The 18,904-nt window shown below is 35.2% G+C and overlaps 1 protein-coding gene across 2 annotated transcripts; it reads left to right on the top strand.

Annotated features, from left to right (window-relative positions):
* The first annotated feature begins 304 nt into the window (after positions 1-304).
* LOC128679806 (proton-coupled zinc antiporter SLC30A2-like) lies at positions 305-18,771 on the top strand. 2 transcript variants are annotated; one of them, XM_053762261.2, is made up of 10 exons: positions 305-675; positions 9,496-9,627; positions 10,237-10,399; positions 11,029-11,220; positions 12,121-12,301; positions 12,855-12,948; positions 13,708-13,832; positions 14,367-14,482; positions 15,272-15,450; positions 15,676-18,771. In XM_053762261.2, the coding sequence occupies exons 1-9, from the start codon at positions 544-546 to the stop codon at positions 15,424-15,426; spliced, it is 1,290 nt and encodes a 429-aa protein (XP_053618236.1). In that variant the 5' UTR covers positions 305-543; the 3' UTR covers positions 15,427-15,450; positions 15,676-18,771. The 2 variants fall into 2 exon arrangements, with proteins under 2 accessions (XP_053618236.1, XP_053618237.1); XM_053762262.1 differs by lacking the exon at positions 305-675 and adding an exon at positions 5,823-5,973.
* Positions 18,772-18,904: the final 133 nt, after the last annotated feature.

Genomic DNA, 18,904 nt, shown 5'->3' with positions numbered 1-18,904 from the left:
AATATTTGATTGGAACGCATCCTTATCGATTTCTTATTGTCAACTGTCAGTGGGATTATGTCAAAATAGGGTACGTTTGGAACGACTAAATAAAAAAAAAAATATTTATTTATTGATAAATTTTCACGTAGCAGTTTAGTATTTGCTTGAATAGGTATTTATATCATTTTAATATGGATACCACAGACATACGTCATATCTAATACATTTAACAAAGTTTTGTAATTGTAAATATTTTTAAATCCATGTTTCTTGAACTTAGGGTGTAGACATTTTGGTGCCGAGTTTCAGTTTCAGAGCGTATTCAATTTTATCAAGAAAAATGAGATCGCGGTTCGGTCGACTTTATCCTTCTCCTATTTATTTACAGTTTTAATTTATCTCTGCGTTGACTCTTATAATAAATTATTAAATCTTTGCTCAGTGATTGTAACTCCGATTTACTTTGTTAAGGCTATAGAAGTGTGGTGATTTATGTGAATATTATGTGTTCTGTCGAATAAGAGTTTTCCTTAGTTTTTTTTGCGCAAATCAGGCGCCAGCATGTCTGATGAGTTAGAAGCCAGGATGTGGGATGACGGGGGCTCCAGGTACGAGTCCAGGAGCCGTGGACCGTATTTCGAGTCTACGTTCGCGTCGTCAGAACATTTAGACAGGGCTCCTTTGTTATCAGAAGTAAGTGTTGATTCAATGTATTTATTTAAAAAATTAAAATATTTTATGAGTTTTATGATCTAGTTAGCTTATGATAAATTTATAACTCAACTGCTTTATCAGTATGTTTAGGCGAGGTTATATAGTTCATATAATTTAATGGATAGCTTTAATATTATGGCATAAATTACAATTCAAATTATGATTTAAACATGGTACACTGAGTTTATTATCACAATGTCTGGATAACTGTATTAAACCTGTCTAGTTGAAGAGTTTGTATGGGAACAAAGCCACAATACTTAATTAGTATATTTTTATGTCCTGAGAGATAATACTACAACTATAAAATTAGGTATATATATATATAATGCCATAAATTTTACAGCTGGATGGTCTTAGTATCTAATATATGTAGTTATGTTTGTGTTTGTGTAAATAAATCTATTGATTCAAACAAAGACAGCCCATTCTATCACATGAATATTTAATGGAAATAAATACTCAAAACAATTGAAAAAATTAAATGACATTGTTTGATATGACTAGGTAGGTATTACATGATGTGTGTCAGTATGTAACTTTAGGCAACTGCATTAAACCTAACACCAGTGCCAGCAATAAATAACACTCTTTAAGAAAATAAAAAAAATCATTAATACCACTGACAAGTACCATAACGGTACTATTGGTCAGTTGGTGTTAGGAGCCTGTGACTGACCCTGGTACCACACAACAAGCAATGTGCCATTGTCGAAATTTTCTCTCAGAACAGAGAATAGTCTCAGAAATTCCTGTCAATTTTCTTCAGCTCTTACCTGATACTTCAGATGAGAAATCTTCTATTGGAAATCTACAGGAATTCTCAAGAGAGGAACATTCCAAGGACAGAAATTTTCTCAGAAGCAGTTTGGTTCATACAACACACATTGTGTTATAATATGTTGCTAATTTTCATATTATTATTGATAATGATTAGCTATTGCTGTCACCAATGAGAAACATGCACCATTTCTGTTTATTAGGATTTGGTTTTAAATTAACTCATTATGGTTGCTTTATGGAGCTTTTTAAGTATGCAAAAAATTGCCATTTGACAGCATTTTTTACGTAAAACAGAAAATGTACAATAGTGAGCAATTTTATTAGATAAGGTTGGTACTTTTGACATGTTTATCTAATCCTTTACAACAACATTGGTGTAGTTGATGATTACAATCACTGGATCATAGCTAAACTACCTGCATTTGTTTCCATGTTTTGTTTACATCCTAGATGATATATTATCAAAATGTCCATTCTGTTACTTTCTCAAATTTGAGATATTGAAGCGGCGGTGGTGTAATGGATTAGACGCGGGCCCGTGGATCGAAAGGTCCCAGGTTCGAACCCTACTCGCGCCACATAAGTTTGTATACCAATCCGACTCATATATAGTAGTTTTTATAGACTTACCTACTTACACCAAATTGAAATACATAAAGAATTTTTTAATAGACATGTCAAATTTTTCTAAATTACACTAAATTTCATAAATATCTGCTCTGTTCATGTTTATAATTTCAAATAGTAACTAGAGGAATCTTAAAAATTGTAGTAAACATATCTCAAATGCGATAGGCGTGCCTGGAGAGAGGCCCCAATTAGACTCCCGCGCAATTCGCGCCGTAATTTTCTGCCAATAAAACAAATTCCATGACAACAAAAAAAAAAACAAAATCTTTATATTACTCTCCACATTCTTTCTAGAACAGTGTTCCTAAATTAATACAAGTATTTAAGAATACAAAAGAAGATTGCGAGGGTCTGGTGTCTGAACTAAGCAGAGCCTATATCTCAGAACACCAGTCTCCAACTAGGAGAAGGACTTGTCTACAAAACAACGCGATTGAAATCATCAGCTTCATTCTCGTTTCACAACGTTCGCCGAAGTTCACGGCGCGCGTCTATCTGGGGTTTTAGCAGCACGTCCACATACCCCAATTCATTGCAAATTCGACTATATTACCGCGGCATAGGTGTCGAACCAACTGTACAGTCACAAATTAATTTCGCGCCTAAAATCGAAATATTATTTAATACAAGTTTATCATTGCTAGTGAAAGTGTTCCAAATATCTTTATCTTTAGTAGAAAAGCCAATTAAGTCGACTTCGGGTCGTCTTTTCAACATGACTTTCATACAAACTTTCACCCCCTATAATAGTCATTTGGGGGTCTATTTTTGAAAAAGTAGTCATGTTTTAACAGGGGTCTTTAATTACTTGGACCAAATTTCATTAAAATCGGTCTAGCGGTTTAGCCGTGAAAGCGGTACAGACAGACTTTTACATTTGTAATATTAGGATTACAAATAGTAGTTACTAACTAGGTAAGTACCTACTTCATTATCACGTGCTTAGTTTTTCTCATGTATTTACATTTACATATGTATTTTATAGAGATAACGATTGCCGTGTACATAACAAATATTGCAATGTAACAACAGGTTACCAAGTATTTTACAGATAAACTATTATTTTCTCTTAAAAAAAATATTTTCCGCTCTTAAGCGTTTGTTTTCTATGGCTTATTACAATGTTAATAAAAAGCGAAAGAAATTAGTTCAGTTTTAATAAGTAATAACAGTTTAGAACAACAAGGTTTGAGGTGATTGGGGTGCTCCGTATGGCAAATGGCGCCCGGGATACGCTGGAGTGACGAACTGAACATGTTCAACAAAGGATGGCGCGATCTGTGTTTGTCATTTGTTATTACTTTTTATTTATTTAATAGCCATTTATGTCCCAGTATTGGGCAAAGGCTTCTCTCTCTCTTTCTTCCACGACGCTCTGTTTAGGGTGAATTTCACGAGCGTTTTAAACGCCGCAGTGGGCTGTCATTAGTGTTTATTAAATTGTACCATGCACAGTAATCAATTTCATTATCCTATTTTATAAATAAGTAAAGTACTGGTACAATATTAATTTTATTAATGTTTAATTAAAAAAATATACGACACTAAACGAAACGCTACTCGCCGCGTCGTGAAACAGTACAGTCGACAGCACATCAATCTTCTAACAAAATTCAATGCAAACTCGCACCTATTATCGCGGCGTAAGATCCATCAAATGTATAGACAAGTGGTCGACTGTATCTACTTTCCTGAAATATCTTTTCGACCCCCTTTAATAATCCCTGACTACTGGGGTATTATGTAATCTGTGCCCTGACCAAGTCTTCCGGAAAACCACATTATGTAAAGCGAAACGCATATATTATGCTGACAGAAGAAAATGTTGTGATAACTCAAGTTGAACTAGTCCAGTCGTCTGAGAACTTTGAGAAATATCCTACCATTTGCAGAAGTCTCCGTTGAGTTATGGACGAACATAAAAGTAAATGTGGCATTTTGTTGTACCAGCAAATGTAGTCGTCATCGTATTGCATAATATAGCGGCCAGGGGGCTTACCATCATCTCTTAACGCGATCCACTTCGCGACCTAAACGGAACTGCATAGCTAATTCGTACCGTCAACTTAATTTTTAGTATGAATGCGATTCATTTTAGGTTCCTAAATTGAATTGAGTTGCATTGGAATCGTTCTAAAAAGTTGATGGTAGGCCTACAGGGCCGGATTTTCCGAAGGAGGGATTATATTATTTAGAAAACACATCTTTAACCCTGTTTGTCAATGGCTCGGCGTCCGTTCCGTCTGTAGGTACATCTAAACAAACAGAATATCACGTTATTTATAAATACAACTGTGCGCCCCAAACAAGGGCGTTATTGACATTGAATCTACTTAATTAATTTCTAAGAAAATCATTAAAAAACGTTATAATGATTTATGTTTTCCTCGATCGTAATCGAGCTGTACGAATTTTGTATTTTACTAGCGGCCCGTCCCGGCTTCGGTCGGGTATACAATATAATAAATTATACACCGAAACCTTCCTCAGGAACCACACTATCTATTACTAAAAACCGCTTGAAAATCCGTTTAGTAGTTTTTGAGTTTATCGCGAACAAACAGACAGATGCAGCAGAGGACTTAGTTTTATAATATATAGGTAAGGATAAGGATAACTTGCTTTTATTATCGCGTTTATATAACTAGTTTCTCCTTAGTTCGGCTTGGTCGTGGCCTGTGTTCTTAACGTCTATAGTGAGGAAAAAACCCCTGTCCATAATCAATAGCGAAGTTTGATTTCCGTTTAAAATATTCCTAAAGATTCCGGCATAAACCCGATAACGACTTGTATGTAGGTACTTACACATGCACTTCCCCTGAATGTCATAGGTGGCGACTAAGGGATAAGAAAAGCCTTGATAGCTGAAAGGCAAGACGGTGGACATTTAGACTGGCAGTTGTAAAACCGCAACAGAATCTTCAAAATTTTAAGGTATATTTTCAGGTCTCATAGCCGTGAATGCAACCAATCAGATCAGAGACAGAGAGTAACTTTCCAATGAGCCAAGGGTATAACATTTTTTTTGTAGGTCTGTCCCTACAATCTGCATATTTTCGACAGAGGGATTGTATGCCCATTAGCTTTGATCGTCTGATCTCTTGCATGAGTGACTTTACACACGATTACCTAGGTCGTCATGGATGGCAAGCTTTATTTTTTTTTCTTACATAACTTCATGAAGAAGGAGATTTATATATGTATTGAACAAAATAGGCAATTATTAAAAATCTCAATGTAATATAAAGCTTTGATCATAATAATGTAATCCTTTGAGCTATAATCCTATATTTCGAACTTCGACTATAGGTAGATTCAATCAATCATGACAAACTGCCATCAGCCATGTTGTTTCTTTTTGAGGGTAGGTGACACTTATCCAATTTACAAAGTAGTTTAGAACTGTACGTTGTATTTAGGGTTGCCAACTTTTGTTTGGATCAAATATTTTAGACGATCGGTTAGACAAAAAAAAAACAAATAAACAATCGGTATTGAAAATTAGTTAGGCGCCTAAAATAATAGGATACTAAATTATATAGTACCAGCCAGCGGCTTCGCACGCGTTAATTTCCCACGGCAACAGTTATGGTATGTCCTTCTCTATACTACAAACAACATGTATGCAAAATTTCAAGAAGATTGGTTGGATAGATATAGCGTGAAGAGGTAAGAACAAACAAACTTACTTTCTACTACTAACTTAACTACTTTCGCATTTATAATATTAGTTATAGTATAGTACCTACGGTTGACAACCCTTGTAGGAGCTACGCTGATTTATCATTACGGTGCCGTCAGCTGACGCAGTTAGTGACAATAAGTTCGACAAATATAAGTGTTTTTGCTAAAATGGGAGTTATGGTGAGTTGAATATTATGTTAATGTGAAAAGATATTTGTCGCGATGCCATATTGTTTGATCTCCATCTTATATTTCGTGAAAAATTATAAAAATTGATGAATTTAGTAAGAAATAAAGAAAAAACGTTTATTTGCTCAAACAAAAGATGTCTTCTGTCTACCTTCCAAATTTAGAATAATTTGGTACTGAATTTCGAATCTATCGTACTAATAGATACGAATGTTTGAGAGGATGTCTGTGTAATATTATTTGGCGTAACAGACAAATTGACAAACTTACTTTCGCATTTACAAGTTAGGATGGGATTAGAATTGGCATTGACAGAATGTGACAAAACGTACAAATAGCTTAAATTATGCTTTATGAATAACTGTGTAAAATCTATTTATATACTCTTAACGCTTATGCTTCACAATATCCAATGCTTGTTTAATTCGAAACTGTTTTGTGTGCCAATAAATAAAATAAATAACAATATCATTGTTGGCAAACGTCCATATAAAATGTTTTACGACGTCAATCTGTGTATCGAGTGATATATAAATCTCTTTTGTCGTTCTGCCAATGATATGTATAGTTGTACGACATTGTACGTACAGTCAACAGCACATCAAGTTACCCTGCGTGGCGTGGCGCGGTAATAGCGGCGAGTTTGCAACGAATTTGACTGTACGAAGATTGTTGTAAATCGAAAAATGTCGATTCACTTCAATCAATGTAGGTAGTAGTTTTATTCAGTTTCATCTGTTCCGCCCGTCTGTCTGTTTCATGCCTTTTATGTATGCATTAGAAGCGGTGGTTGTCCAATCGTTGAGACGGCCGCGCCTGTGATCGAAAGGTCCCAAATTCGAATCCTACTCGTGCCGCATCAGTTTGTATACAAATTGTCAAGTTTGTATTAGAATATGTTTTAAGAAATATTGAATAACAAATCGATAACATTTCTACCAGTCTTTTTTACTCCCGAGCTTGACCTGCTTGAAAACGGTAACGAATTTTTTGTTCCCTCTATTCAACTTGTTTGGAGCGTTCATTGAGTGCTTTGGCGGTCCAATTAGTTGCTGGCTACATAGACTAGCTTGTGTTCCAATCATGCACTCTATTAACTCTATAGTGCCAAGGTAAATTTGAAATACCACGGACTTAGTTATATGGTGGGAATCTCGAGATAAAAAGTAATATGGTGGGAATTTCGAGATAAAAAGTAGCCTATGTGTTATTCCACGTTATATTCTATCCGTTTACTAAATTTCAAAACATTCCGTCCAATACATTTTACGTGAAAAAGTAACAAACATACATATATCCACATAAACTTTCGCATTTGTAATATTAGTCTTCATTCTTCATAGTCGTATTCCTCATGGCTGAGGGATCGTGGTTATTACGTGGAATGAAACACACACAACAACTTTCTTGGCATTATTAATGGAGTGGTTTTCCATTGCCTTCTCCATTTCACACACAAGTTAATAAGAATCAATCAGTGTGCAGGTTTCCTCACGATGTTTTCCTTCACCGGAAGCAAGTGGTGGTCCATGAAAACTACTATACATGAGTCAGATTGGTATACAAAGTTTGTATACCAATCTGACTCAATTTGTATTACAAAGGCATATGGCACGAGTAGGATTCGAACCTGGGACCTTTCCATCCACAGGCGGGCGTCTTAACCATTACACCACCACCGCATAATATTAGTATGATGTGAGAATACAGTAAACACAGGGCTTATACTGCTAGTTTGAGTTTCACTTCTCACTATCGAATCTAAATGGCGATGACGAAAATCTCTTGATAAATGGCGATTTTGTTACATAAATCGGAAAATCGATAAATTTTTATGACACCTATGCAATGCGTAAATTGATAACGAGCTATTTAGTCGATTAGAATTGGTATTGGATATTTTTATTATAGCTGAAATAATTGTATAATCTAGTACATAAGGTTAATTGTTAGTATGGTAATGCTGCTAACATAGATATTATACCTAATTATTGTTAACACGATAACCTTCAGTCAAAATTAGATCAAAGCTCCAATTATTTACTTAGATGCAATAACATCCGTTCTGCGCACCGATTCGAATAGGAATTCATCCTTACTATATAAAAAGAAGTACCTCTGTCGCCTGTCTGTAACGCGATAAACTATAAAACTACCGGACGGGTTTTTGTACAGTTTTTACCAATAGATAGTGTGATTCCTGAGGAAGGCTTAGGTGTATCATTTATTATGGTTTTACCCGAGCGAAGCCAGGAGGGCCACTAGTTTAAAATATTCCAAATTCGAAACAATTTCTAACCAGCATCAACCCAAATATTCTAAATTTAAAACTTATGTGGAATGAATCGGAAACTTGGTTCTGTTCATCTTGGGATCCGACAAAAAATAAATTCGCGCTGTTGATTCCTCGATTTGAGCGAGCCTTCTTGGAATCTCGAAAGTCTCGGAGAAATGGTAGGTACCCTATCGTCGTGGCGACTTATGTCGATAATTTTTCCTGTATTGTTCTTGGGGTATATTCTTTTCAAATTAATTCGCTAGTCTAGCATAATTTCCTGTGGTAGTTTTTTAGTTTTCGCTATTAATCTCTTGGTCTGAACAACCCAGCCGGTGCATGTGCGCCGGTCAAACAATATAATAGTGGACAAGGTCAGAGAATTATAAAAAATATGTATAATCTAGGTAAAATAGATATATTTAGGATCATTATAATAATTTTTAGACTAACAATGCAGCTGGATCATTATACGAAGATTGAAAGTCGGTTGGAAAATCCATTTTCAAAAAGTATAAAATTATAAAAGCAAACTTAACCATCATTAAAATATACAATATTGTAACAACTTTAATTAAGAAGTCGTCACCATAAACGTAATATTTAATGTAGCTGTCAAACAAACATCTTTCTTCGCGAAAATTTTAGAACGTTGTGACGTCACTTGTTCATGTCACTTTAGGTAGGTAGGTACCTATTAAGAATCAAAAAATGTGTGATTTTATTTTTGTCTTATCTTTGATTGACATTCAAATTGATACAGGTCAACAGACAAATTGATAAACATGTGATGTTGGCACTAGTGATATAGGATATATCACTCTCTTAAGACGTTTAAATAAAAACGAATTTTCTTTCACTAGCGGCTTTCCAATTTACCAGATTATACGATAATATTTTCCAGATTAGATTTTATTACACCTAAAAAGGAGCATCAAACGCATGAGCAATTAAAATATGTACAAACTCACAATGTTTTCGTAACTCCTTGAAATATTTATAAGTATATATAAGTACAATGTTATGTTATGTGGCAATAAACAATAATAAAAAATGGAACGGATGTTTTTCTATTAATTAATGTAAAAAAATCCGCCGTCATCGAAATTATAATAATTATCATCATTGAGGCATACATAGCCTAAAAAAATTTCTCAAAAGTATTTTTTCTACATTGTTTAGTTTCAACAATATATTGTCAATATTAAAAAAAATCTGAATGTTTTTTTTTTCTTTAGGAAACCTACACAGACGTGCCGGTGACGCCAGCCGTCGAGGACGACCAGCATTGCCACTGGAAGCCCAAAGCGGAGCCCCCCAGCGCCATCCCGCAGTTGCTTTTGGCACTTGTGCTTTGTGGTTTCTTCATGGTAAGCATTATTTAATGCCGGCTATTCACTATCGCCGAAGTCGGGCAGATGCCGACGCTTAATAAATGAACATTACGTAGTTTATGTGTGAGTGCTTTTGTAAGTCTTAAGGTTCCATATCGCGATATCTTTATGAATATATTTAGATTTTATGTGACTAAGCAGCACCATTGTACCTTGTTTCTGGTAAATTAAGATTATTATTACATTACTTTGTAATTAAAGAACGTTGTTCTCAATGTATCCGTAATACTGAGTATTTAATAATGTAGCGTAATACTGAGATGTCAACTATTTGTAGGACACACTAATATTTATTTATTTAATGTGTTTATTCTATTCACAGACATATAGTGAGTATTTAACTCATTGTGTGTCTGTTTATGTTGTATTGTTTTTTGTATATCATTGTGTATTTGGTTTGAAAACTGTTATTTATAGGAAATACACACAAATACAAATTTGTGTGTATTTCCTATAAATAACAGTTTTTATTATTATAATTTTATAGTACTATTTTACACTCCCTTTATTATAATAAAAAAGGGTATACCTAGACTAGACACACGGGCCATAGCTAAGTGTATTGAAAGAAGTATTATTATCCAGGTATGCGAGCTGATCGGGGGGTACCTAGCTGGCAGTCTGTCAGTGATGTCCGACGCCGCGCACATGCTGAGCGACTGCGGGGGCTTCGCCCTGGCGCTGCTGGCGTTCCACTGCGCGAAGAGGAAGCCCGACGTGCGCATGTCTTACGGCTACAAACGCGCTGGTATTCTTATTTACAACATTTTTTTTTTCTAGCCTGTACTTGTGTCCCACTGCTGGGCTAAAGCCAAAATTGTAAAGAAATATAGGCTGAATTGTGGATGGCTGGACGATGTGTGTGCCAATGGTCAGAGGGCTAGGGATGCTGACGACGTGGAGGAGAAAATGAGTCTGAAACAGTTCTCCGACAATTGCTTCGTCTACGAACGTTTCGTCGACAGAATGTTTCGCTCGGGTAAAACCCTAATAAATTATACACCTAAACCTTCCTCAGGAATCAAACTATATATAAATAAAACCCGCATCAAAATCCGTTGCGTAGTTTTAAAGATTTAAGTATAAATCGGGATATAGGGACAGAAAGCGACTTTGTTTTATACTATGTAGTGATAATGATATATATATACTAGTTGTTGCCCGAGGCTTCGTCCCCTTTTCCACGGGAACAGTTATTTTTCCGGGATGAAAAGTACCCTATGTCCGTCTCCATGCTATAAACTACATCTATGCAAAATTTCAAGAATATCGGTTGAGTGATCAGTTAGCAAACAAAGTTACTTCCGCATTTATAATATTAGTTACGATTTTAATAAATTGGTTCTTCTTATTATTAAATTCGAATCTTCATCACAGAGGTGCTCGGCGCCATGGTGTCCGTCCTTCTAATCTGGATCCTGACAGGAGTGTTCGTGTACGTAGCGGTGATGAGACTGCACACAGGACTGTACAACATCGAGCCGGATATGATGTTGATCGTGTCCGGCTGCGGCGTCGCGTTCAACGTGGTGCTGGCGATGGTGCTGCACGGCTGTGCCTCGGACATCGGTGAGTGTACTCGTGTTGGTTTGTATAGCTGCCGGGAGACTGCCGACTGTATGTGGCCTTCCAAGCGGTAAATGCTTGGCGATGTTGAGTTAAAGCTGTATTTAGATAGTTAAATAGTTGCTTTTTCATATGGAATAAAACAAAACTTTATTCACATTTATTGTAAAAAAAAAAACAAATCGATGTTCACATAAAAATCAAATTGATGGGAAATAGACATTGAAAGTTTAAACTGTCATACAACAATTGCAATTTTGTCACGTTGTGAACATGATTTAGAGAAGTTTATTGTATGAAAACTTAGCCCTTTGCATTTTGCATTAAAATCCAATCCACAAAATCTCAAATATTTCGGAAACTAGAATGTGCACAGTGGTACCCTTTTTCTGAACGCCACATATAATATATAGTTATACAACATTGAGCTTGACATGATGTGGTTCGTCGCAACATGTCAAATTTGCCAAAAAAATGGGTGTATATAAATTGGTGTTAAAAGAAATAAAACCTACATGTTTTACCGATTATGACATTTAAAAAAAATATCCTATGGTGTCCCACTGCTGGGCAAAGGCCTCCCCTCTATTTCGCCATCCATCTCTGTCCAATGCGTAACTCCTCCAGTTTTTATTCGCCATGTCTAAATCGTCCGGCATTTAATATTAAAGAATTTAAAAAATCTTCACACTTAATGGTATTATATCCCAACTAATATTATAAATGCGAAAGTAATTTTATTTGTTACCTCTTCACGCTTTGTCTACTGGACCGATTGTTATAAAATTTGGTACACGGGTAGAAAATAACCTGGAATAACACATAGGGTAACTTTTGATCCCGAAATTTCCACGGGAGCGAAGCTTCTGGGCGCAGCTAGTCTATAAATATATTGTTTCTCAGCACACCACCATACGCACGGCGGCGCCGCGTGCTCACACGCACACACACACGCGCACACCGAGTCGCGGTTCAAGCTGTTCCGGCGACGAGACAAACAGACAAACGGCGCGCTCGTCAACGGTGACTACAGCATGAGGGACTTGCCCAGCACTGAGGCCAACGTCGTTGGCGCGCCTGACAGGTTAGTTATACTTTTGTTGTGTGTTGTGTAGCTTTTTCTGTCTATCCTGATAATATGGTGGCGTACTGTCGATAAAACAGACAAAGAAGTCTGTTTTATCGACAGTACGCCACCATATGTTCGTCTGTACTATGAAGCTATCTTGGAGCCCGTATTCCTAAGAACTTTTTGATGCAAGCTATCTCTTTCATCCGTGGTCCGACATCTTTTATGTATTGCGAGGTTCAATATATAGATATACGATTAACCACGCAAGTGAGAGAGGTTAGGTAAGCCACGGATGATACAGACTGCAGTAAGTATATGTGGCCGTCCAAATCAAAAGGGACCTTATGGCGGCTGGGACTTAGGTCTTTATTGCCGTTGTTCCAATACAAAACAACGGCAATAATGGCGTAAGTGCCGGGCGCCATAAGGTCCCTTTTGATTCGGACGGCCACATATTATTTTGTATCAAAAAGTCCTTGAGCATACAGTATAAACTAAGTATTGTTGTTATTGATATATTTTTATAACGAAATAAACATAAAACTTAATACAGTTTTAATTCCAGGAATATCAACCTTCGCGCCGCTCTCATCCACGTTATAGGAGATCTGATTCAGAGCTGTGGTGTCCTGTTAGCCTCTATACTCATTAAGTTCTACGTGAGTAAAACACTATTTATACTATTATTAAACCAGTTTCTGCCTCCCGCGGCTCACTTGCACCGCACCGCTGGCTGCCACAGGACATTATGACTTCATTGAAAAGTGAGCCTTATATCGTTACCTGTAAGACCAATTCGCATAAATTATGCACCACTTCGTATGATATATATACCTATATATTTTAGTATGCAGTGTGAACAATGTTATTTTTTATGCGTATTATTTAGCTTTTGCGTGGGCTTCGCTCCGCGTAAATTTTCCGGCATGAAAAGTATGGCCTTCTTTACATTTCAAACTGCATCTATGAAAATATTTCAAGAAGATTGGTTGAGTAGATAGAACGTGAAGAGGTAACAAACAACTACACAAACTTACATAGCATTTTTAATATTAGTTAGGACGAGAGGAAGTTAGGATTATGGTTTTACACGAGCGAAGCCGGGACGGGCCTCTAGTGTAGGTATAAAGATATTTGTTAGACAAATTTAAAAACCCCCGACTTTCAATATTCATTTCGCTATAATTTTTGAACGGCTGAACCGATTTTCATGAAACATGGCTAAGAACACGGGATAAAATTATCTATGACACAAAAAAAAAACTAGACGAAAATCGGTTCATCCATTTGGGAGCTACGCTGTCACAGACAGATACACAAACAGACACGTTAAATTTATCGCACCCCTCTTTTTGCGTTGGGGGTTAATGAAATAAACATTTTGTAACTATATCGTGGTATATTGTTTCCTAACTCAGCCACAAGCGAAGTTCGTGGACCCGATCTGCACGTTTGTGTTCAGCGTGCTCGTGCTGCTGACGTCAGCGCGCGTCGTGCGCGACGCGCTGGCGATGCTCATGCAGGCCGTGCCCGACAACTTTAGGTATAGTGCTTCGTGCGCAACGTGCTTCTAATTCTAATGTTTATTGATTGCCATTCATATTATACATCCGTTCTCTTCATTTACAGTTTGGTACAATATGAACTCTATGGCTTATCCGCTGTGGATGTATTGGGACAATAACCTGAGGGGCAGGTTGGGACAGATTTTATTAATAGGAAACAAAGTTGATTAGATACCTGCCGGTTGACTGGAAGAGATCCCTCCATGGGATTATTAATGTACTATTATTAAATACTGGAGGAAGCTGGGGGAGGCCTACGCCAAAGAGGCGACTGTCACAGATTAATATAATTTAATGCATGAAATAAATAATTTATATCTTATAGAATTCAATTTAACTATACTTATATACATAAATAAACCTAAATACATTGCGTTACACTAATAAAATGGCTGTACGATTAGCCGTACCGAATAGCTGTACAATTACGATTTAAAATATATTTCTTGTATACAAATTTGTGATGAATGGATCAATGTACTTATCAAGTGCAATTTGTGCTCTACTCACAGGTACAGGGAATGCGTATCTCTGCTGTCTTCGTTGCCGGGTGTGCGTCACGTTCACTCCTTGCACGTGTGGCTGCTGTCTACACACCATGTTATATTGTCTGCGCACGTCGCTATTGGTAAGATTATCAATATATATAAAATTCTTCCGTTACCGAGTGACTGACAGACAACGTAGAACCGTAACTACTGGGCGTAAGAAGCTGAAATTTGACATGTGGGTTCCCTGGGGAGTGTAGATGAGCACTAGGAAGGGGCTTATTGAAATTCCCAGGGGAAACGGATTTTTACTCACGTACGAAGTTGTGGGCAAAAGCTAGTCTTCTATATATTGTTGACCACGGGTTCAAATGAAATATATTTATTGTGGAACACAGAAAAAGATATCTTTATTCTGAATCTCTGTGTCTACTATTCGAGATCCAAATATAGTGTATGGCTGACATGACCTTCTAACATTACTCCGGTGCATGCATTTTGGGAGTTTTTAATTGTTGATATCGTTCCCAAAATAATATCAGTGAGGGTCCAAAAAGTGACCCTTGCGGAACGCCACTGGGTATAGGTACTCAACATTTTGCGGAGTGTATATTTGTCATTATTTTATGGCCGCTTGTGTTTATAAGACACGAAGCATTTCAATAAGTTCCGTCGACTGTCATTATTTAATATTTTATGGAGAAAAATTTTATACTGAATTCTATCAAACGCTTGATGTAAGTTAGAGAAATATTTGACGTCACGTGAAAACTTCAGAGTGTGTTATACGTACCTAGAGAGTACTCAGACTCAGAAAATAAATCCGATATGCCGCGCGATGTTTCCTTGTGTCGTTCCTGCATATAACCTTAACATATAACTCAGGGTAGATTGTCTACTCGCCATAACTTTGATATTTACGATTCCAGACGAGCTAACAGATCCGGAACAAGTCCTCCGCGCGTGTCAGCAACTCGCCAAAAACGAGTTTGGGGTCCAATCCGCTACGTTCCAGGTGGAGCGGTACTCCGCCAACATGGCCGCCTGCCTCACCTGCAGAGACCAGCCCGCGCTGCTGCCCTGACATCTCACCACGCTCACACACTAGGTCAGACTTTATTTGTTTGTCGCCACCGATTATCTGCACACCAGAACTCACATAATTTTGTCCGTTTTGACTTAAGTTATAGAAGTATAATCAGTATTTAACAATTTATTACATCACTATAAAAGTATTGATATTATGGAAGTATGTATTGAATGTGATTATATGGTAACGAATACAGCTTTGTAAGCATTCAGAAGATATTTTAACGCATATACTGTTTCACAGATGGTGGGGTCATTGAATAGATTTTAGTAAGAATGAGGTGAAAAAAAATATTGATGGAGGACTGCATGGAGACGGCTTAAAATGTGGAAAAAAATTTAAGACAAAGTTATAAAGACGAGGCAGGCTTGATTACCCACCGCCAAAATGGACGTTGAATTAATAAATTTTCTGTATATAATTTATTGTTATTAAAAATTGTTCGTAGTATTTGCATGTTTGCGCTCAAAATTAGTTCCTTATTCTTGACATCACAAGCATGATTACACGATATTTTACCAATTTTCTAACCTTTTGTTTTATACCTTGTATCTTTTATTTTGAGAATTATTATTTATTTCCGTATATATATATTTTTGTATTCACAAGTATAAAGTTTATATTTTTTTCGTATTTTATCGTTCTAGTAATTAATATTAAAGAAAGTCAAATTCAATGTATTATTTTTTTACAGATGAACACTTTTTGTTATTTATCTAATAATGTTTCGATGTAGAATTAAATATTGAAAAATATAAAATAAAAAGTAAGTATTATATTTGTGCCAATTTGATAAATGTTGAGATTGATACAATTTGTGGATATATTATCAAAAAATATGGACTTGGTTTTTGACAAATAAAATTATATTATGTGTTAGTTGTAAGCAAAAAATAGCCAAAAAATTGTTTAAAAAAATTAAAACTCATGACTGAAGTTAAAAAAGCACAATATAAATGTAAAATTGATTGTATATTATAACTAATTTGTAAGATATAATTTGACGGATGTGTTTTTTTTAATGAACAACTTGTACTTAATTAAATTGTAATACTTCATTAAACTAAACATCACAATTATATACAAAGAGATGATGGTTGAGCATTATGACCTTTCATTATAAAAAGTTTTTGTCATTTACACATAAATAGGGAAAATAAAACGACTATGTAGGTATAAGTAATTTAACCATCCTTACGTTTAGGAAATGTTAATATATAAGATGTTTCAAGTGATGTTATATTTTAAAACAGGGTCTTGTATATTGATGGTAATTTTTTTGACTGTGAGGAAACTTAACTTGAGATTTACTTGAGAATTTTGAAACTAATCTATGGTAAACTTCAGTTTAGACTTTAGATAGCAAAAATAAAGATAAGACACGTCTTATAGTGCCATTCCTCTAACAAAAGTTGGGAAGCGATACGCGGGGCTGTGGCAGATGAGTGGGGAAGCGGTACCGCGTATATTTGGCCTGTGCTTGGCGCCAAGTAGGTTTTTTAATGACACCACAAGTTAAGCCGAAGAGGGACTAGAATCATTTTGTTCCTAATTGCGAAGGTACGCAAAATTTGTTGGACCAATCTTGATGGAATTTGGTACATGGATAGCTTAACTGGTACTTTTTGCCTTTTCTTTCACAGGAGTTAAAATGATACCTAATATTGTCTAAACTGGGTTTAAATAGACAAATTCTTGAATGTTCGATGTAATAAACATAATATATTCCTTATTTATTCTTACTCTAATTACTGTGGCTTATCCTGTTGCTAAAATATAAAACTAACATCTGTAATTGAAAAAAAAACCATTTAAAATCACTACATTTAATTAAAATAATTAAAAATAAACATATTTTCTGGTTATTTCTTCATTACTTCACTATTATGCGGTAAATCGTATCCAACTGCAGTCACAGTAATAAGAGATCGTGTATATAATAACAATTAATGCAAATTAAGCGTATTATAAATAAAAAGTAATATATTCATAGTCTTAATACTTGTTTTGTTATAACACTTGTTTTTATGAAGTTTTTTGTTGATATTTTGCCCATATTTCTACAAAAATAATATATTTAAAACAAAAATGTGTAATGCAAGAAAAAATAATTATTATTGACTTGTAATATGAAAGTATGGTCAGCACCTACCGATGTCACAAAAAAAAATACATAATTTTGAAATGTATTCGCGGTATTTATCTAGGTACTTATGTTGCTAATTGAAGACTTAATGCAAATGAAAATTATATGTTTTGTTTTTACGAGTGCTGTATTAAATTCAAAAGTATTATTTTATTTATTTAACTTTGATATGAAACATGTAAAGGGGAACTTTAAGCCTGAGGCTAGATTATTGCCTCCACAAAGTATTCGTTTGTTTTATTATTTCTTAATTATTGAAAATAAAAGTATTTCATGATATTTGAATGAAATTATGTTTTATTTGGTTTTATATGTAGTATTTGTATATATAGGAGTTACTAGAATATTTTGTGCTCAAATAGGGGATTGTAGCCGGATAGTGGATTGTAAAGACAGACGAAAATTATTTTGATTTTTTAGTATTCGACTTATATATTGCATTTATTTATAACATTCCATTACGTTTGTAAAAAAGGTGATAATTATGTTTATTTAATAACAGAGTGTGATAGCAGTGACCGGAACAAATACAGAGACAATGGAAGCGAAATAATTATCGCATAATTTTGATTTAAAAAAATTATCTTATTGGATCGATCTCACGTGAAGCTAAATTGGACCTAAAAATCACTAATGCATAATATATTTAACTGTATTTTTGTACCGGTAGTTGCTATCACTCAGATCATAATTTTTGTGATATTTCTCATTGTTACTGTTGCGTAAAAATACACGATTATTTTCCACGTTTTCTAAGTGTTTTTGATTATTAAATATACCATTTTTATTTTGTTTAGATTATAAGTAGAACACTAGTTGAATTTGCAATTGTAGTCATTAGATTAATGTAAGCACATTTTATAATAAAAATAATTGACCGGTGCAATTAAGTTATAAGAGAATGCTAAAAGGGGTGGTTACTGGGTTTTTATTCCTGTTAGAAGTCTAGAACTAATGAAAATACTGAAAAATTTTAATATCTTTTAATAACTCGCTTCTGAGCAGAAATGAAACCCAAATGTTGGTTGCCAAAATGTAAAAAACCAAAAAAGTGTATTTTTGTAAATTGTTTACGATCGCGAAAATAGCTGTCATTGATTTCTGCATCGTTACGTTACTAATGCGTTGTCCGTCCCTGTGCGTACGTTATTTTTGTTGTAATCATCGTAATGAAAATAAATAATGAAATTATATATTAACGCATTTTATTTTATACGTACCTGGTTTATTGGAGTAAGTCCTACTTGAGAAGGAAAATTGAAGAAAATCTCCAGTAAGAAATCGGTCCCTGGGCTCCGACCCTTAACGGCTAAGGAAGGAACAGAG

This window comes from Plodia interpunctella, chromosome 22 (assembly GCF_027563975.2).
Source record: "Plodia interpunctella isolate USDA-ARS_2022_Savannah chromosome 22, ilPloInte3.2, whole genome shotgun sequence".
NCBI lineage: Eukaryota > Metazoa > Arthropoda > Insecta > Lepidoptera > Pyralidae > Plodia > Plodia interpunctella.
Note: the sequence above shows the minus strand (reverse complement) of the source record. Positions and strands in the feature narration are given on the sequence as shown.

Coding starts and splice junctions, on each gene's coding strand:
- LOC128679806 (XM_053762261.2), top strand. CDS start 544: ATGTCTGATGAGTTAGAAGCCAGGATGTGGGATGACGGGGGCTCCAGG. Junction 10,400..11,028: donor TTACGGCTACAAACGCGCTG/GTATTCTTATTT, acceptor TCTTCATCACAG/AGGTGCTCGGCGCCATGGTG. Junction 14,483..15,271: donor GTCTGCGCACGTCGCTATTG/GTAAGATTATCA, acceptor TTACGATTCCAG/ACGAGCTAACAGATCCGGAA.